This window comes from Apus apus, chromosome 3, assembly GCF_020740795.1.
Source record: "Apus apus isolate bApuApu2 chromosome 3, bApuApu2.pri.cur, whole genome shotgun sequence".
Classification (NCBI taxonomy): domain Eukaryota; kingdom Metazoa; phylum Chordata; class Aves; order Apodiformes; family Apodidae; genus Apus; species Apus apus.
Genome location: NC_067284.1, coordinates 101,176,287 through 101,197,931, shown reverse-complemented (window position 1 = coordinate 101,197,931; position 21,645 = coordinate 101,176,287). Strand labels below are relative to the sequence as shown.

The 21,645-nt window shown below is 34.7% G+C and overlaps 1 protein-coding gene across 3 annotated transcripts in view; it reads left to right on the top strand.

The window, feature by feature from the left end:
- The window catches only part of VTA1 (vesicle trafficking 1), a 36,729-nt gene that overhangs the window by 1,614 nt on the left and 13,470 nt on the right, over positions 1-21,645 (top strand). For 2 of the 3 annotated variants that reach the window (XM_051613467.1, XM_051613466.1), the window contains exons 2-5: positions 11,364-11,458; positions 13,823-13,950; positions 14,628-14,703; positions 17,300-17,411. In XM_051613467.1, coding sequence (XP_051469427.1) covers positions 11,364-11,458; positions 13,823-13,950; positions 14,628-14,703; positions 17,300-17,411 — 411 coding nt within the window. Of the gene's footprint in view, positions 1-4,803; positions 4,865-11,363; positions 11,459-13,822; positions 13,951-14,627; positions 14,704-17,299; positions 17,412-21,645 lie in introns of those variants that run through there. The other variant, XM_051613468.1, reaches the window with a different exon arrangement.

The following is a 21,645-nucleotide window of genomic DNA, read 5'->3' as shown; positions in this document are numbered from 1 at the left end:
TTCTGAAAGGAGTCTTAGTGTCCAGGAAAAAAATAATTGCATAGAATAATTAGCATTTTCTGTAAAGTTCTTTGCATTGTCTGGTTTTAGTAGCCTATACATTTGCATATCTTGGTTTTTCATTTGGGTACTTCAGTACTTCTGATTCACTGCACAGTATAGTGAAGACTCTTCTAGCCATATCTTTCTCATTACATTAATACATAAAGTAAAAAGCAGTGATACCTTTTTTTCAAGACAGGTCTTGTTTGGATCCATTAAATGCACAAAAGAATACATTTTCACCAGTGTTCCACTGATGACACTTATTTGCTCTGGTAGTTGATGAGTATCTCTGCATTTACTATCATGCACAATTCCTGTTTCATAGGAATTTTAATTCTGGCTTTCAAGCACAAACAAGGTTTATGAACCATGAATTCTGAACATTGTGCGTTTGAAACAATTATGTGGAATGCTGAAGTATTAATTATTAATATTTCTACTTTCAGAAAAAATGAATAATAAAAGCTTTCCTAAAAGGATAGGTTTATTTAAAAGTGTAAATCTGGGTATAGAACACATTTTCAGGATACTTATAAGGTAACCTTTTGAAAACAAAGCACAAATTGTATGTGGAGTTAAAGCAGTGTTCCTCATTAGGTGCTTTACTGAAAAAAACTGAACACTTACGTTGAGCCTTCGGAACGTGTTTAGGAGGGGCTCTCTATACATTTGCTGTAATGTGTGGAAGGAGCAGTGTGAGGAAAGCTTGGTGTGTGCTGGGACATGGCACTCCTCTACTAGCCTTGTCTATGGGAGTGTTCCTGGCACCTCGTGTGTGGTGGCACCAGCAGGATGGTGTGGTACAGCAGCTAGCTGAGGGGATCCTGTGGCATCCTGTGATGGGGCAGTGTTGTGGGTTCTGTCACATGGCTGCTTGCACAGCCACTGCATGAGGGGGGACATCTGAATTTTGGACACATGATGGATGTAACCATCAGTATGAAGAGTGAGGTGTTTATAGCTTTGGAATGTTACCAGGAATGGTTCATTCCTAGCCAAAAGCTTTGGTCATGTTATTAATGTTTCCATGGCACGGTAGTTTTTAGTATGGACGTTTGCTGGGTTTTGATTTGTGTGCATTTTGTTTCAATTCCACTTACATATTTCTGATAATAAGATACTAAGTTCACAAACTGATTTTAATACCAGAAACAAATTAATTCCTCTAAGGTACGTTTATAACCTATAATATTACTTTTTATAGCTCAGCAATAAAATAGTGAGGAGCAACTATTTACTGTTCATCTTACTAGTTTTGTTTCTCATTGGCATCCAGGGGTTTCTGAGGTTTGTTCTTGAAGCTGGGAATTTGATTTGCAGTTACACATTTTATCTGCATCTACCATTTTTATTTTTTATTTTTTTAAATTTATTTTTGGGTATTGTTCATTTGAATCATTAAACTAGCATAAACCAGCACTGCCACCTAAAGAAGACAGTGTAGTCCTCCTCTGGCCGCTCACTGGCAACCCTAATGTGCTTCAGAAGCAAACATTGATGTAATTGTGTGGTGAAAAACAACAGTAAGCTGTTTTTCAGCCAGGCTAGTTCACTACTGCTTAAACAGCTGTGCTCCCACACAGATAGAAGGAGCAAGACACAGTGGCTTGCAGTGAAGACAGGACTCATTCTTTTTTTATATTGCTGGCATATGTTGATTTAAAGAAACTAATGGGATTAATATTAATCTGTTTTACACAATATGGATAGCTACAGCAGAGATTGTGTTTTTCAACTGCCACATAATTTTCCACATGAAAATAAAAGATAGAAAAACAACATTAATGCTCTTGTGCACCATAACACATCACAGATGCTTTTTGTATAGGTACTTGCTAGAAACACTACAAAAATTTAAAAAATGTTTTATTCTCGGTAGTCTTCTGTATTCCTTTCAAAGCCTTCATGCTTATCTCCATTTTTAGGTATTCAGATTCAAAGCAGCCCATTATCAGTAGCTTTATAAGTTTTTTGTGAACTGTTATTTTTTTTAGCCCCAGACACTGTTAGTAGATGGACATAATTGATTGAAGCAATAAAAATATATTGTCTTTCTGACAGTATGTGCCATAAATTTACATGGTTGTAAAATTTGTTCTACTTGGAATATAGACTGTAGAGAAATAAATAAAAAAAAAAGCTTATTTTTTAATGTTGTACAGGACATGATCTCACAAAATAATTTTCCTTTTAAATAGATAAGACACTTTTTGGTTTATATAAGTGTTCAGCACTGTGCTAATCTACCACTTTCTTTTTAAAAGCTTTCCTCCCATGTGGTACTTTTTCTCAAATTTCACATTCTTTTGTTAATCATTGTCATGAAGTATGTAGCTGTTTCAGGTTCAGTAAAGGTCAGCTGATTGAATAGCTGTAAGAGAAAACCAGTAAAGAATGTTAGACTGATTGCCTAGCACATGGCAAATAAGTGATTTCTGGACAGGAAAATAACTTTCTTATGTTAAAAACTTAGATGAGTCTGACTGATTGACTACTTCGAGGTGTTACTCTGCAAACACAAGGAGGCAGGCTTTGATAAAAATTTTCCCTAACCTGTGTAATAACTAAAGAAATTGTATCTCTGTGCCATAGGCGGCTTGACTCAGAAGTTATTTTTTGAAAAATTGAGAGGTAGTTTTGTCTTCTAAAAACTAACATTTTTGTGCTTAAAGCAAGATTTTCCTCAGTATCTGTTGTTTCAGCCTTTTAATAGCGTTGTTAAGCTCTTTTCAGAGATGATTGATAGTTTGTTTTATACTTCTCTGCTTACTGGCCATTGGTGTTCTAATTAAAAAGTACTGTGAGAATGCCTGTGAGTTGCCAGAGAAGTGCTGCTGTTTCGTTACATATAGCATCCTAACACACAACAGTGTTTGGATATGCAGTGAATGCAACATGAAAAAATATTCTGGTAGCTTCAGAAAAGCAGGTCTGTGTTGGGTTTTGCTTTACAGTTTGCTAAAGGTCAGAAAACATTCATGTGAGATCAGTAGACTTGGTGTGAAGGAAACCGCCTATAATTCTCCAATTCTTGAGGTAGAAAAGCACCAGAGAGAAAATCCTGTTGAAGGATCTTACAGTTGTGTTGATGTTTCTGCTTTTGTGGGATCAAGCAGGATAGAAAAGCAAAAGGGATATTTTTTCCCACAAATAGTTCATAACCACTTGATTCAAGTCATTCATCTTTTAGCAGAAGTACACATCTCTTAAATGTGGCGGTTTTTTTACTTTTAAGTTTAGTCAGACGTCCATGAAACAAGTTGTTCAGTGCATTCCAATGTTAAGATTTTTTTTATTATTATTAAAAAAAAAAAGACAGACTTCATGGCCAGACTCAGGAGATACAGCTACTATGTAATTTTACAACCAAAATGCTGTCAAATCAAAAGACTAGTAACAGAAATATTTTTACTGAGCTTTTAGTTTATGGAACTTTTTATTGTATCTTGATGCCTTTTGAATTACTAATTTTGAAGATTCATGTAATTCAAAAGTATTAATGAAACTAAAAGCAATTGGTATTTGCTGTATTTCACTTCAGAGGTTCTGCACATACTGGCTTCATTTAACTGAGGCACTGTAGAATAGAAATGTATAAAATAACATTCTTATAACATTCCTTATCTAATAAGATCAAATTACTGATGTTTTCAGTTTAAATATTTTTTACTAGTTTTATATAAAATCCAGTTCTAGAAGTACATTTCCATGTTATCACAGTGCTAGTGGCAGAAGCCGTTTTGTGTGCTACAAATTCTACAAATTATTTAAATCCTATTATTAGAGATTACATACTGAAGAACAGATTTATTTGAGATAAGTTAATCAAAATTATCAAGTATTTAAGAAGTAGAGATCCGTTCCATAGTGTGCTGTGAGACTTGTTTTGATTGTGCTATGACTATAAACTAAAAATATTTCTCAATATTTTTTTTTTCCCCTGTACCTTCTATTTTTTCTGCTTTCAGTCTTAGCTTGTTTGCTCTAATTTGTTTCAAAGATGTGTAAGTGGGAAAACTGAGTTACTAAAACTGGTTTTCTGTGGAAACAGAAAAACAGTAAGAAGTGATTGGAATAACAAAGATAAGTACATAAACCCCATGGGCCTCAAAACAAACTATAGACAGAAGCAAAAATTAAAGACTATGTTAACTATGGTGTTGTATTTTTTACACTTGCTTTGATTGTGTGCCTAATATTTAAAAATAATCTGCTGTGACAGAAATAGAAATCACAATATAAAATAGAACAAGTGAACTTCAGAGACTGAAACTTTGTTTCTGAGATATGTGTACAGATATAAAACTACTGAAGTTCAGTTATACATTATAAATACACTGACATGAATTTTTCCACCATATAGTTCACATTTTTGGTGGATCTGTATTCAGCTTGAGCCTCTGGAAGTAGAGTTAAGAACCATCTTTTCCTGCCTGAGGTTTGCTGCTAGATTCTGAAAAAGGGCTTAATCAGTATCAGCATTCTGATTTGCAAAATCACGGAATCATTGAGGTTAAAGATAGTTCAATCCCTTGCTCAAACCACGATCACTAGTGCAAGTTGGTCAGGACTGTATCCAGGCAGGTTTTGAATATCCCCAAGGATGGAGAGACTCCACAGCTGCTGTGGAAAATTTTTCTTATGCTTAAATGGATTTAATTTTGTGCCCATTACCTCTTGTTGTGTTACTGGACACCACTGAGAATGGTCTGACTTTGTCTTCACTCCCTACTTCCCTCCTCCTCATTTCAGGTATTTATGCAAGTTGGTACGCCTCCTCTTTTCACGACTAAACAGTCCCAGCTCTCTGCCTCTCCTGGTATGTATGACAGGTTCAGAGCTCTTTATCATCTTTGTGGCCCTTGCCATGTGACTTGTACTGGGAGCCCAGAACAGGAGCCAACACTCCAGGTGTACTATACCAGTGCTGAGTAGAAGGGAGAGAGCATTTCCCTCATCCTGCTGGCAGTGCTTCTAATGCAACCCTGAATGCTGTTAGCAATTAATGCCAGGAGTGGACTTCAGACTGGCTGTTCCTGGTGCTTTGTTGCACCTCACAGAGTAGTTTGAGAGCATGAAATAGGTTTCTTCCAGTTTAGAGAGTGTTGCACAGGAGTACTTCAGATTTGTGTTCTGATTCCTACAAGCTGTTTTACCCACATGACTTGACCATAACTGATCCAGAGTAGCTGCTGCCTTTTGCTTTCTTGAGGTCTCAATTACTTAAAAACACCTACAATTAAGGTAGTTTCTCTGTTTTAATGTCCCTGCTCATAGCAGGGAGGTTGGAACCTGATGATCTTTAAGATCTTTTTAAGATCTCCAACCTTAACCATTCTATGACTATGATTCTATGATTAATTAGAAATACTTCCTTTTCTTTAGAAGACTGTAGAGACCAGCTTTGCAAAATACTAGTTTAAATATTGTGCAAAAGCTTAGAAATCTATGAAATCCACGTATAAATCTTTTACTCAAATTTTATAAGACCAAAATTGGTCCTTAAAACACATTGAAGTATGGCAGTGTGGAATACTGGGTGATTTTTCTAGGGTTCGTAATAGAAAGTATTAGATTACTTGTTTTATCACCTAACCTTAGTCATTACTAGTCTTGCTTGTAACAGCAAATGTTATCAATCCATTTTCTTCTAGAATTCAGAATACTATGAAAGAATCTGAGGGGAAGAGGGAATCATGATGCTACCCTTTTTTTTGTTAGTTTTGATTGTTTTAATTCAAGTTGTGTGTAGTCTTCATTCCCCTCACTTGTGTCTCAGTGTATTTTTTTCTTGAATTTCTGCTTACATTAATTTTACTTGAAAATAAATATGTTAAAGTAATATGTTTTCTTTGGAACATTTCAGATTTTGAATTCATGCTTCCACTCTAATAATTGCCTTGTTTTATGCAAGTTCCCTTTAACCTCATGTAACGAAGAGAACGTATCAGGTCCTTCAAAATTTGTATTTCAGTGCTATTAAATCTCTTTTTAGAAGTCTTTGAATTCAGACAAATTTGACTTAGCCATGTAGAAATAATGTGTATTTATGATCTGAATGCAGAAATTACATGAATGAAGTATGATATATTAATGTGCATGAAAGCAACAATAATTCGTTTTTATTCTTCCTTGCAGATGCGTTATTTGCAGTAGCTTGAGTACAATCCAGTTCAATGTTTTTTGTCCCTTCCCACATTTGTATTCCAACGGTTGTCTTCCTGTACTAAGCAGTTAACAAATGTTTTTCTCTCAGTGGTTTGACAAAGGGAAGATGAAGATGTAGAATATTAATGAGTAATAAATTATGGCCTGAAAGAGCTTTAGTCTCTTAATCAGAATCAAAATATGGCTAAAGTTTATGGCAGTGTTTTTTGTTACTGTTTAATGCCAGTTTGTTACTATTAAATGTCAAAAATATTCCAGTTCCCAATAATTTTCTATGCTAGAGAGTTAAATACCTCTGGGGAAAAAAGAACTATAGTCTTTTGATCCTGTTAGACCAGGATAAAGAAAGATGGATAATAATTTAGAAGATAAACTCAACCTATTGTGCTTACTTGCTAGCTGGAACTTTTGTTCTCCAGTATTTTTACTTGGCCCAGAGTTAGTTTAAAATGGGAGTGAGGGGAGTTTCAGTTGCTATCCAAACATAAATCTGGAATAACTTACTGTGTATTAGGAATGAATGCCTGGCACATACTAAAGACAAAATACTGCTCTGTAGTTGTGCTGTGTATTAGCAAAGGAAAAATAACGTGGTATTACATGACATAAATAAAAGCAGAGAAATTTCTGCAAAGCTCACTGTATAATTCCTTCCAGCACACCCACACTTAGTATTTGCTGAACAAAGATTAAGGGCAACAAATCAAGACATAAATTTTATAGTTGTCTTGGCTAAACATATTTCTGAGAATGACTACTTGCCAAGTGTTTATGAATTTGAAGATAAATGTCCTGTCTGCAAACTGAGAGCAAACCCTCTTTTAGTTAATAATTGGCAAACCAGCTCTGTCTTAGTGTGTAAAAGATTACAAATTACTATAGCTCTGCTTATATTAATTACTTAGATATTAGCTCTGTGTAGTTTCCTTTACCGCCTCAGTGCTTTATTTTATGCATATACTACTGCTGTTGGCCACAAAAAAATCTGTTTTGCTATTTGATTTGAATAAAGAAGGCAAAAAACATAGTTTGTATCTGTTCCGAAGCCAAGTGCATAAAACAAGCTTAAAAAGAAGGCAAAAAACATAGTTTGTATCTGTTCCAAAGCCGAGTGCATAAAACAAGCTTAAAAAGAACCAACAGTTACATTCATTTATTTGTTCCCAGCTATTCCAGATCTTCATTACAAACAGTGAAGATGAGAATTACAGGACGCTTATTCCGAGATGGGCTGCATTTTTCAAATGCTTCATTTGGGCTTTAAAAATGTGAAAACTTTTGCAGCTACAATGTATGCTTTTAGTTGTCTTTTATATCAGAATTTTCAGTAGCTCAGCTTTTCACAGAGTACATTTCTTCTCAAAAGTTACCAAGAAAATACTTGCTGTAAGTCTAGTTTAGTTTTACAGTGTGTTACTGTGCTCATTAGGGACATGCACTTCAAACATTAATCAGTGTATAGAGAGAAGTTCTGAAAATTCTGAAGTAATTTTGATGTAAAATGGCATCTCAAGTGTGGTATTTTTAAACGGCGAAATAATGTAACAGAGAACATGAAGCCAATTTCTTTTGGTTGTGTCCATACCATTGAGGACATTAACTTCTAGTTATTAGCAATTGAACTAATTGCATCGGAACAAAATTTTTGTGACTTAGCAAGCACAGTAATAATACATTCCACTGCTTTTGGAATATTATAGAAACCGGAACAGCTATATTTAAAGGAATGTAAATAATTACTATGTTTTCCTTTAGTTTTGTGGGGGTGGAGACACAAAAGACTGAACTCATGTTTCTTCTGGCTTTCTCAGTTGGAGGTGGTAAATTCCTGGCCTCTTGCTTATGAGTTCTTTCTGCTGAGTTGACCTGTTGACATAAACATGGAGGACAGTTCTTTCACCATTAGTTGCCAGTATAAAATTTCAGTGATTATATTAACACAGATAAATTAGGTTTTCTCGTTGCTGCTGAAAATTCAGTAGTGAAGTGAGTTTGCCCATTAGGTGCAAGTTAACAAGGAAATGGCATAATAGACTTTCTTGACTAGGTCAAGGCACATTTTTTGGTTACTATAATGTATCCTTACCATAAGTATTTCACTTGTTATCTGCTTGACAAGTTTAATGATTGTTGATAGATGTTTGCCAACCCCCAAGCCTCGCTTTTGACTAGAGCAGCACTGAGTAAAGCAGTAAGTATGCCTAAATGTACTTAACATTTTGTTTGTCACTGGTGAGTTTCAAACACTGGAGTGTATACTTTCTTTCTATATCTTCAGTTGATTAATTGAAGCTGATGTTCTAGGAGATACTACAGTTTGCATTTTTGACCTGCAGCTTGCCATGTTCTTCACTACAGTCAGGTTTTTCAGTTTGGACTGCCTTTCAGCACTGAATGCTACTAGTTAGGGGTGCTCTGCCAATAGCATTTTTCAGAAACATACTCTTTTTTTTTTTTATCACCACTTACTTGAGAAAGAAGGAAAAGCTTTTGCCTTTACCTTGGTGATTACTTCATCAGAAACCTGTCTCTGGGTAGGTTTGGTTTTGCAGTACTCCTTTCAAACATTACTGTATATGAAGAAGTGAGTATGCACAACTATCAAAGTTCTTAAAGATTGCAACAGACTCTGTCATTAGGGTAACTTATGTGTGCTTTGACCTTTTACAGTTAATAAGATCATGTAGGAAATCTCTTTTTCAATTTATATAGATGTTCATACAAATCAAGGTTTGATGACTAGATGTCATAACTGTCTGGTATAGTCAGTTGGGTGGTACAGAGATGTAATTTTGCTGTGACAGGTGTAACACATTTCATCTTAGTTCAAGTGACATTAATAGTCTGTCTGTAGGATGTGTCTGTTCTTCAATCCATGGACCTACTACTAGAGCACCTTCATGTTTTCTTGACACTCTGTGTACGCTTTGGATAAAATTCCATTGTTCTTGAATGATCTGAGGACTCTTGGGCATCTTGCTTTCAGAGTCTTGTTACCAAGAAAGTGTTGGTATCAAGTCTTGCTTGATGTCACCCACCGTGTAAATTTATATATAGACAAGAAAAACATGTTTCTTATCTGTAACTATTGTTCTTTGACCTGTTCTGTGTGTGTTCAAGACTCATTCTTCTCCATTTGTTTGTTGGAATGCCTGGTGGAGTCTTCAGGTTTTTCTCAGTCTGTGAAATCCTAAGAGGGGAGAGGGGCTTGTGGTTTAGGGCTGCCTGCAAAGCTTACAGATGTCACAGTCCTGTAAATACACCCCTTTGGATATTATTGAGGAAAAATTATCTTGCTTTCACTATTTAAATTGATGTATTTGCAATGAATGTGAAAAAAAGCCATATCTACATAATAGAAGAGTAACAGGTAACAAGCAGATCTTTTAATGATTCAACTGATTCTCAAGACTAAAGACACTTGCAAGATTTCTATGGAAACAGTCTCTTTTTATATAAGTGAATTTTGGAACATATGTTAATACTTCAGTAGTATTGAGTACTGAATACTTCAGTAGTATTCAGTACATCAGTAAGTAAAATAAATTACATCCAGTAATGACCAAGGGTATTCTGAATGTATGTAACCCTAACTCCTACCAGTCTAAAATTAATTTACTCTGAATATATCTGATATTTGCATTTGTCAACAAGAAAACACTGATACAGATGCCCCATAAGTCTAGCATTAAGTGTGTTAATTCCTAAGTTGTATATTGCTAAATGTTACCATGAAACATGTTCAGGGAAGCTTACAATCAAGTATGTACTTAAAAACCAGTTTAGTTAAAGATGGTAAGCATTAACTCCTCATCATGTGATTGGTGTACTTAAATTGACAGTAGACTTAAATTGCCTTAGATACACATCTCTGGATCTTTCTGTGTTTGGATATATTTGAAATATAATTTCAACTTTACATGTGCTGGTTTCATAATTTTTCATATTCTGCAGCCAACATCAGGATAAGTGCAGTTTGAAAGCATCTGTGTTATATTGATGTTCACCGAGATAATTTGAAGGGAAAAGGCTGTCTCTAGTGTATGAAGACTTGCTTGGAAGGAGAGAGATGAAACTGTTCTGCATTCAGTTACTAAACGTTTTTGTCTGTTTTCCCTTCTCTGTGTGTGTTAATCCTAGTATGTCAGTAATAGTTGTTTGGTTTTACCCACAGTTTCCCGAAGCATATAAAGTTCTGCCATGTGCATATCTAAAACTCATAGATTTTTGGTATTAAAAAGATAACCTTTCATCAGAATATATTAATAATTCATTTTCAAGATCACATGAAAAACTGGCAATTTTACTGACAGGGATAGTTTAATAAAGTCTTTCTTGTCTGATTTAAAGGTCAGGTTTGTATCTTGTGTCTTTTGATGACATGTACGCATATACATTAATAGAATATATCCTTTATTCCATTTGTTAAAGTGGAGTATTAAAGCTAGCTAGTTTCTGATGTGTGAAGTTCCATTTTTTGAGATATGTGCATACACTCTATTCACATATGTAAGTCATATGAAAATGACTCATGTATAATGAGGGATAAAAATCAACTTTGAAGTTCTTATTTGAAAGAGTTCCAAATGAGGATGGTGATTATTTACAAAAGCACTTAATATTGCGTCATAAAAGTGATACAAGCATCAACCTGAAATCTGCTGAAATACCAATTGAGAAAAATAAGGCATACATTTTAGGGAAGTATCTCCTAGTATCTCTGCAAGACTGAACATACCTAAGTGGAAGAGGGGGCATTTAGATTAGACTTTTAAGAGGAAATTTTTCACTACGAGGATGGTAAGACAACTGGAACAGGTTGCTCAGGGAAGCTGAGGGTGCCCCATCCCTGGAAGTGTTTGAGGGCAGATTGGATGGCAATTCAAGCAACATGGTCTAGTGGGAGGTGTCTGTGCCCATGCAGGGTGGGTTGGAACTAGGTGATTTTTCAAGTCTTTTCCAATCCGAGCCATTTTGTGATCCTGTGATTTTGCTGTCATTGCTAACTAGTCCTGCAGTAGTACACCGTTAACCTGAAGATGAGTTTGTCTTTCAGGTGGGTTTGGAGGGGCATTGCTTTGTTTGCTTATGGGTTTTGCCTTAGATAATTAATCACTTCCATTTTTTGGTGTGTTTTGTCTCCTTTAAAGGTCGTTTGTATGCAATGCAAACAGGGATGAAAATTGATAGTAAAACCCCAGAATGCCGTAAATTTTTATCCAAACTTATGGATCAGTTGGAAGCTGTAAGTAGATTTTATTTCTCTTCTCCAAAATTATTCATGATGTTACTTTAATTTTCATTTAAACTTCTGCGTATATTGTCTTTCCACTGTCATCGGTCATTGATGCAACTATTCTGTATGCAGGCATACTGTATGAATTTAAGTTGTATCGAGTAAGTTGACAGAAAGATTGAAAGAAGATAAAGCTGTATGTATATATATATTTATATGTTGGAGTGCATGTGCAAACATAACTGAAATTTTGTCTAGACAAGGTGAATTACAATACTTTATTCATACATATTCTCATGAGAAATTGCAATTTATTACAAAATAAATGCAGGACTTCTAGAAGAACTTTTTAATTGAGTTGTCTTTGATTATCTGAAGTCTGTGAGAGTTATTTGCACTTTGCAATTTATTTAATACCTTGAGATACTCTGCAGTGTTCAGTTACCCCTTTTGATTCACATTTCTAAAGACAAGAAAACCAGCAAAAATCCCTGGTTTCATCTTTAAGTTGCTGGTAAGATTGAGTGACAACTGATGCTCAGGTATTGAAGTTCCTTCTATGTAGCCGAGTGGTGGGAGATTGGAGAGAACACTCCAAGCAGATCCAACACAGCATTTTGGGGACTAGGAAGCTTGGGTATATTGAGAAGTTGGACCTCTGCAGTAATTCAGTTGCAGCCATTTTCAGTCTGCCCTTAACCAGCAGGGGCACAAAGGGGTGCTGCAGGGCTGAGCTAAATGTTTCTCACTGCTTTCTGTGGATTGCCACAATTGTTTATTTTAGAGGTTAAGACAGAAGGTTACAAGCAATCTTGAACTATGTAGTAGCAAAGAATAAAATGGTGTAGATATACTGGAAATTACCGGATGTGTTCTTAGCAAGAACATTCATAGTTTAATTGCATGTAGTAATTTTTTTTATCCAAAATGCCTGTTTCTGTCAGACATTTTTACATACAATTGTGTTGTTTTGCTTTTCCAATAGGTGTTTCATTTCAATGTTTTGAGTAAAATTAAAAAAAAAATTGCTTGATTTTAGGTTCAAATTATGAATCATGATTTTAAACTCCAGTACTGCTGTACTGAATCACAGTGTGTGAAGGATAATTTCAAATGTAAACAACTTGGCTAACTAATATTTTTAGAAGTATATGTAATTTGTGCTTTTGAAGTAATCTTCATTAAACATTAGATCAGCTATAGCAGAAAGTTATTTTCTGTGTGTAAGGTGTGTATGTATAGGCTGGTAAAATACGTATATAAACTATTAATTTTCTTTCTCAGTTAACTTCATTCAGCATTTCATTTCATTGCATGCCGTGCAGCCTAGAAATTATGGTACACTTAAAGAAAAATGCTTACACTTTGTAGAGTATTAGTTTGACAAATTATCTTCAAGCTTAGAGTTCTCTTTTGGAAGTTTATATCTCACTACTGAAGTCAAGTAACTTTTCTGGCAACATTCTGTCTATTAAAAAGTTGGCAGCAATCTAAAAACTACAGAAGTTCAGCCTGCATGATTAAATTTTCTTCACACGCACTTTGGAAAATAACTGTTATTCAGAGATTGTTTTTAAATCTTTTGGCAAAATAAAGGCTTCAGGTTAGTGTCATGCAGTGTTCCTGTTTTTGTTCTCTAAGGAAAACCTGAGATTTACTTACGTGCGAACAGTAAGCCTATTCAGAAGCTGTCAATTCACCTGTTCTAACTATTACAGGGTTATTTGCTTTACTGATTTTTATTAGGAAACCTGAGGATTCTTGTACTCAAATGTATTTGAAAAGAGGTCTTTGAATTGCACTACACTGCTTACACTGAAAATTCCAGTAAATCCATAGGTCACTAGACCCGTCAATGTAGGACTCAGACACTTTGGAAGGTGTAATGATCTGCAGTGAAATAGCCTTACAAGAGAGAAGATACATGATCAGTCTGACCTACAGTAGCTTTATAAAGCATGCATTAATTTCTCAATTGAACTGTTGAATCCTGACGCAGGCTTCAGAGTCCTTGGTCTTTCAAACAGTAAGGGGAAAAATATTTGTAGCTATTCCTTCACAATATTGCAGTTGTGTTTACTTTTATTTTGTTTGCATTTTTCAGTGTTATGTGATTGAAGATGGTATTCAGAGATACTTACTCATAATATTTCTCCCTGCAAAATAATGTGCTTTCTCTTAATCATGCTACTTTTAGCGTTTGTTTTGTTAGAAGCTGGAGATTTGTAAAATCTGTTTTTTAGTTTTTGGTTTGTTTGGTTTTTTTAATTGTACTTAGCTTTGTCTAAATCGGCAGCTTCTTGTATTTTAAATGGATTGCAGAACTGCTAAGGTCTAATAAAGTAATGAATATATTTTTTTCAAATTTTTCAGATGAAAAAGCAATTTGGTGATAATGAAGCAATTACTCAGGAAATTGTTGGTTCTGCTCATGTGGAGAATTATGCTTTGAAAATGTTTTTGTATGCAGACAATGAAGACAGATCTGGACAATTTCATAAGTAGGTGAAAATCTTTGGATTTGTTATCTGAATTTAAGATATAAGATAGCGGTCAGGAAATTTGAATATCCCAACTGTTTAATTTGACTGGAAACAGGAATTGTGCTGTAATGCATTAATTTCTTTTTTAGAATACTTGATTTGTTATGACTTGTATGTCTCTAACTTCACACATTAACTGGTATCCCCACTCTTGTGTTCTTTAGGAGGTTGCTCACCTACTGGCAAGCCTTCTAAAACCTCAGGCGAATATTGAGCTTGGAATCAAGCATGTTACAGTTATTACTGTCCAGTGATACTAAAATAGTTGTGATGTTACATTATTTGGTTTGATTTACAGCAATTACTACAGCATCTTGATAATTTTGCTAGGCTTTTTCTAAGGTAATGTAGGATGTCCTTTGTCCTATATTGAACATTCCAAACTAGAAACTAAGTGCAGAACAGATGACCAGCTTTAAAAAATACCAAAAACTTTCTGCATAGTGGTGAAGAGACTATCTGATATATTGCTAAACCTAAACATTGTGAAGTAAGTTCTGGAACATTAAATTAATAGGAAAAAAATAATGATGACTGGCTTGAAATAATCCAGTATGATCTAAAATGCCAGCTTCTAAAATGTGATCCTCAGAGAGTGACATTACCAAGTTAGTGAAATATTTTATTTTTTACAGAAACATGATAAAGTCCTTTTATACTGCAAGTCTCCTGATAGATGTCCTAACAGTATTTGGGGAGCTCTCTGAAGAGGTAAGTGTTGGAGATACCAGTATATTGTCTCACTGCTTTTTCTAGCACAGGTGCAAATTATTGTTTTAGTTCTGTAAAGTTGTTTTTATAATTTGTGAATATGAACTTAAAATAATTTAGGTTTTAATTGTCTAGTCAAATACTTGGCAATAAGTGACAAGGAATTATCCTATGTATTTCAAATAAATCATGTGAAATGTTAAATTACTGTTAGAAGATGCTTCATGACTTTAAAGAACTAAAACTGATATAAGTGTAGCTATTAAAGTGTTCTTGCAAGATTCTTAAATCTTCCATAGCCTGAGACTATATCAATATACAATTTTCGTCTATCAAGAGGGTAAGATTGCTCTTTCATGTGTTCTCTTGAAACTGGCTTCTATGGACCCTTGCATCCTTTAGGATACCAAATAATGTTTCCTAGAGCCAGAGGGTGAATGCACATTTAATTGGACTGAAAAGAGAATAATGTTAGACTGTGGGTATCCAGTACGGAGGACAGGGCACTGATTCAGTGATGCCTCAGAGGTCCTGAAGCAATCCTTCTTGTAGATAGAAAAAAATACTGTAGATGTCAATGTGGAATGCTACCAGTGGTATGTTTGCTACTGAATATGGGGACAGGGGTTTAATGCTGAAAAGACAGAAGTGCTTTGTAGTTGAAAAGAAGCAGAATTATCTCATTTTGATTGTCAGCGAAGGCATTGCTAGAAGAGAGCGTACAAGAAATACAAGGTTTGCACTTCTGGCTCACATCATTACATTTTAGCAGTTTCCTTATCCAGTGTCACATGAAGGAATGATGGGACAAGTATGACGTGTGACTGTCTTAGATTTGTACAAAAGCTTTTATTAGCCTGAAGTAAGCTCAGCCTGACACCTGGTCATGTAGTAAGACACCTACATTTTCTATTGATTCTTATTTTTAAGACCATCCATATGTCTTTTCAATATGTAATTGCTATTATATGTATCTAATAGAAACTATTAAGAGGCTCTTAAATCAACAGCAGAAGGTGTAGAAGGCAGATACTTGACACTTGGAGATAGCCTTTTTACTGTCACTCTCTACCCTGTTTTAGAGGACAGTGCAATAGACTTTTTGAACTACAATTTTGTCTTTTATACTAAAAAAATTTGCACGCAATTTCAGTCAGATTATCCTGACTACCTTACTTTTCAACCATTTAACCTGTGGTTGTTACTGTGGAAATTTGAGTTCACCAGTACCTTGCAGGTGATGTTGTTGATGTGAAACAGGTAATTGGCCTGTGTTGTTCGCTTGGCCAAATTATTGCACTCATCCTTCCACATTTCTCATCTCTGTTTATATTCAGCATCGTTCCTTGAAATATATTACCTCATAACTGTCAGAATGTGTTATTTCTCTTACAACTTTTGACAAAGTGATTGATTTGCATAATCAGTTTAAGATTTTTCATAACAAGTGAGAACTCTTCCTGGATTAAAACAACAATGTTGTAACAGTCCCAGGAGATACATAGTGGCCAATCTTCATTTCATGTTTCGACATACTAAAGTTGCACCTAAGAATAGTAAAGCATAAAAAATGAAATGGAAAAATATCAAAATAGATTAAATTCTGACATTTATTTCTATCACGTATATTCCTTGAAAAGAAGAATGAACGAAGATCAAGATGAAATGCTTTTCCTTGATGCCTTTTTATCAGACTGAAAATGTTGAAACATCATGTTGATTTTCTTTAAATACTGATGCTACTGCTGCATTTTTTTTATTGTTTCAAACTGTTACTATGGAAATGAAATCAGAAGGGCAAGCAGTAAATTCACTTCTGACTGCTATTGTTTCATATCAACACTGTTTCAGAAGATAAGAATTGGCAAAAAATTATATTGACTTTCAATATAATATTTTTTTGAGAAGTATTACTAGTTTTTCTAATAACTGAAATATTAAACTTGACATTATCAGTGTATTTAAAGTCATTATTAACACAACCACATGCTCTGAAGGTAGTTCATGTATTGCTGTCCTTCATCTGATATTTAGCTATGTTGTGAACATACTAAATTCTGTGTCCTAGAGTAGCCCACACACACATTAACCTGCAACTACAGCAGACTTTCTGTATTCATTATTTTAAATACATTTTAAAAATGTAAAATAGTATAATTAGAAAATACATTATTTGTCAGCAGGAATAGCATTGTAAGTTTCAGATATTTAAATCTAAAGTAAATAATCAACCAAGGTTATGGAGATACGGAGTTTTCTTTATTATTTCACATCGATAATTGCTACACAGCACTCTGTCTTTCACACTAGATGGTCCTGTTATAATTTATTGCCTTTTCCTGACATGTGCTAATTAAAAATATCCACGTTTTCCTTTCATTCTAAGATCCTGTTAGAGCTGTTCTTTTTATTTATTTTTTTTAGTTAACGGATTAATTTCACATGTGTTGTTAATCTTGAAAAGGGTGTCAAATGATAGCAGAGAAAGCAGTTTAGTTTTATAATCTCAGGGTGGAAATCTGCTTATATTTCTGTTTGGAATGCATTAGTTTGCAGAAATGAGTGGTTAAAAGGACTGGCCTTTTCCCTTCTCCAGAACATCCAGCACAGGAAGTACGCCAGGTGGAAGGCAGCATATATTCATAACTGCTTGAAGAATGGAGAGACACCTCAGCCTGGGCCTATTGGGATGGAAGGGGAGAGCTTTGGTATGTGTTTCCCTTTTCTTTTTCAAAGAGCAGAGGACTGGGCCAATACCAAAATGGTACGTACAGTTCTTCAGGGAGCGCCCTACAGGAAGCACACTTTTTCTGTTTAATGTTCCATTAATGGTGACCCTCCTTCTGCTTTTTTTCTCTGCTTCTCCTACTGTTAGTTTTATTTGAATTTTTAAATATTTGTTTCTTTCCTCTGTAGTGGAGATTATTATTTTCAATATAGCTCTAAGAAGGTATTGTCACCCTTGGGCCAGAACCATGCATTTCTTAATGCTACTCATATTGTTAAAATATGTTCTGTGAAGTTTTGATCCCTTTGACAGTTTATCTTCTCTCAGGAGTTAAACAGGAGTAGAAAATTGATTGACTGTAGGTGAATTCAGCTCCAAAGCAAATGCTTCATAGTGAGACAGTTCCTTCCTCCTCATATAATAATGTGGTTTACAAAATACATGTCTGGCCTACTCTTTTTTATGTAGGATTTCCTGCTGCCTTCTTACTCCTCCTCTTCCTTGTGTTTTTAGTTACGCCCTTTGTTCTTCTGGCCACTTGACTTTACTGTACAGGATTCCTTGAAGTTACCTTCTTAGCTGTCAGATAAGAAGTGGTGATTTCCAAGGCCACCTACTTACCAAAAATTAATGTTTATCAGAAGAAGGTTGTTTAAAACCTCCCAAAATGTAACTTTTACTGCCTTCTATTTCCTGCATTCCACTCTGTCTAAACTCTGCTGCTAATATAAGTCTTAGCTCTTCAGAAAGAAATGTTAGGGCCATCCAAACCATTCTCATGTAGAGCTTTTTTTTAAGACAGACAACACCACTTTGAGCATGCAAGCTTGCCTCTCTATGAAGTAACAGAACACATACTAAACAGACTCTGTCTTACAAGAGCATGTTGATAACATCCTAACCTTTCCTGAGGAAGACAGTTCCATTCTCTTATGTCTTTGTGTATTTTTTCTAAATAATTTCTAAATCATTTTAGTCATCTAAAAATGACTAAACATTCAAAACAAAGCTTCCATATTATTTCTAAAGTTTCTAATGTCAAACTTTTTCTAGGATAGATCCAAAGGCTTCACAGATACATTAAGCTGTTAAAACAAATAATACCATGCTTTTCAGTTATGGATAAAAGCAAAATATATGCAAAAAATTATGCATTTCTGAAATATATAAAAATGGTATGTAATTGTTAAATTAACTTTTGAAATATTTTCACCCATTTAATTTTTCATTTGCAGTTTTTTTATGCTTGATACCTTATTAATGTTTAATTCTTTTTGCATTTCACCAGTTGCTTTTGATAGCAATCAGTATCATTAATAAGGGGTCTCTTAAGTTTTCCTCCTCAGTCAGTGCAGAAGCTTGAAATACAAACTTCAAATGCGAATCTCTCATGGAAATAGGATGTCTTTGAAATTGATATTTTAATTATGCAAGTTCAATCAGACTAATTCTGCACAAATAACCTCTATGTATAATTCTTCACATATCTAATGAAACTAATGAGAACATTAAATGATTTGAAATTTTCCTCCGAGTTAGTATACAGGCCTGTGGCTTGAATAAATGTCACTTATGTTGATACTCATATATATCTCTTAACTTATGCTGGAATTTTTTCTAATTAAAATGATCACTAAATCTTCAATGCAAAAGAAAAAAACTAACTTGTTAGGTAGCTGCAGAGGTGGCTACATAAAGTTTTAAGTTCATATATATTAATGTATATGATCCATATACTTAAATGTACACACACACACAAGTATTTGTTTACTTCCATTCATTCATATTTGGCATCTCTACCTGAGTCTTAGTTGGATTTTGAAGTTTGAACCTGTAATTTCAAATATGTTATGAATAGGCTTGTAATTTTCTGCACATTAATTTTGTTTTAAACATGTCAAAACATTAGAAAACTGGTTTCTCTTTTAGTTCTTGGTCTTTTAATCATGTGATCTCACATTTTGAAGCTTTTTCCCTCTTCATCTGTGAAGAAAGAGGCGATGGGCATGACCTACTAGTTTGAGGAAGATTAAACTGGTGGTCCTTACAGTAAGCTATAGCATCCTATTTCACTTGGCAGCCACTAGCCGATTCTTCAGCAGAAGACAAATGTGTAACAGAAGATAAAAAGTGACAAAGTAGCATGAATAAAAACTATCTAGTTTACCAGCTTTATCAGATGGGAAAAAAGTATAAGGAAGTAGAAGATGGGCAGTCTTACTCCTTCCAAGCTCACCTTTGTCATAAAATAGTCTACTACTTGAAGTATGATAATTTTCTGTTGTCTTCCAAATGTGAACTGGAGAACAAAGTGAAATGTCTTAGGGGAGTTCTTATTGCTGTCTTAAGCAATAATGGGAGAGTGTAGAGAAGATCTAAGCTAGACTCTTATTGGATGTGCATAATGATAGGACAACAGGCGGTGAACACAAGGCAAATGTGAATTAGTTATTAGGAGAATAATGTTCATCAAGAACATGGTCAGATATTGAAAAGAGAGTCCAAGAGATGTCATGGAATCTCCATCTTGGAAATATCCAAAACCTGACTGGAGACAGTCCTGGGCAACTGGTGGTTGGACTACCAAAGGAAGTCCCTTCCTTTCAGCAATTCTGTTCCCAGAGCAGCATGATCTGCATTAATACTGCTGTGAGTGAGGAATTGGACTGGATAACTTCCAAGGGATGCTTCAGCCTATGATTCTTGAAACAATCACACAGAATCAATGGGTGGAAATGGGAGAGAGTCAAATAGAAGTGCTTCTGAGATTCAAATTTAGCCAAAAAATTCTGAAAAGTGGCTCTCCACAGTGTATTCTCTTATCATTTCTATCTCCTGACCACCATTACATTTAAAATAATAAATAAAAATATAAATAAAAAAATATATATTCTCATTTTTAAATGAGAATATATGCTAAACATCTATCCCTGTTTATTCTTAGCCTTTATTTTGTTAAAAGTAAACAAAAGTGTCTAGAAGCCTCTGTGCCAATTATAATTTCTTTGCAGTTTCCTGGATAAAATACTGTTCGGGTATCAATAATCCAGAAACACTACAACATAAGTAAAGTCAAATATTTATGAACAAATAATGAGTATGATACAATTTGATTTCCAGGCTACCAGTTTATTTGTTATTTTGCTTACCATACAAAAAGATGTGCTGCACGTTTAAACCCTGGAATGACTGGCTGTCTTACCCACTCAGATTTACTCCAGTCTAGGCATAGCTGTATTTAAAGTGAAGCATCAGCAAACTGATTTCTTCTTCAACAGAAAATCTTTCAAGGCAGTTTTTTTAGCTGCTGGTGCTGCTGTAGCAACAGAGACTTACAGTGGAACTCCAGGTGCAAACAACTTGTGGGAAAAAAATCTTTTGTTATAGTGAATGTTAATGAATAGCCCAGTTAAATATTTCTAGCTTAAGACTGCAAAAGCAACTGTTGTAGGAGGGAAAGTAGAATTCAGCCTTAAATCCCCACTATTCATTGCAGGTCATTAAAAGCAGTAGTGTGAATAGGTGAAGACTATTGCTTTCACTAACAAGTTACGTCTACATACAACTTAAAGGGGATGCAAATGCTGAGTGAGCCAAAATTTGAACATCCTATTGATAGGGAATCTGCAATATCTATAATTTGGCAGTAACTTTTTATTTGTCAAATTGTGTTTCATGTAGTAAGATAATTTCTCACCCTTTTCTGAGGGTTCAATGAAATGAAAATACTTCTTGATCTTTATTTTTAAAAATTATCTTCATAGTGTAGGTGTCCATAGTGCTTTATATAATCAAGACAAAAATTTTGTGCAAATGATTTTTTATTAGAAGGGTCAGTAAAAAAAAGTGTCAGTTATTGCTTTGTGCATCATTCGAAGAAATGCATCATTGTTTGAATGTACAGCTGAACCTTCCCCATTCCTTTCTGCTTGCTCATTTTCTTCCTCCCTTGGCAAGTGGAAAAAGTCTGTTTAAACAGAGTGAAACTAGGTCTCTGGTAGCTTGACAAATTACCATTTTTTTCCAAAGTGTTATTTTCTTTGTGATTCTCAAAAACCATACTGTAACTCCTGGAGATGTTTTTAGAGTAACATAGGCATGCTTTATGCAGTTCTGCTGTTGGATTTATGGATGCTTTTGTCAGGATGCCACCATGGAAACCTTAAAATGGCATGCTTAATTTATTAATGCAGTTGAAATGCAAGTCCTAGAGT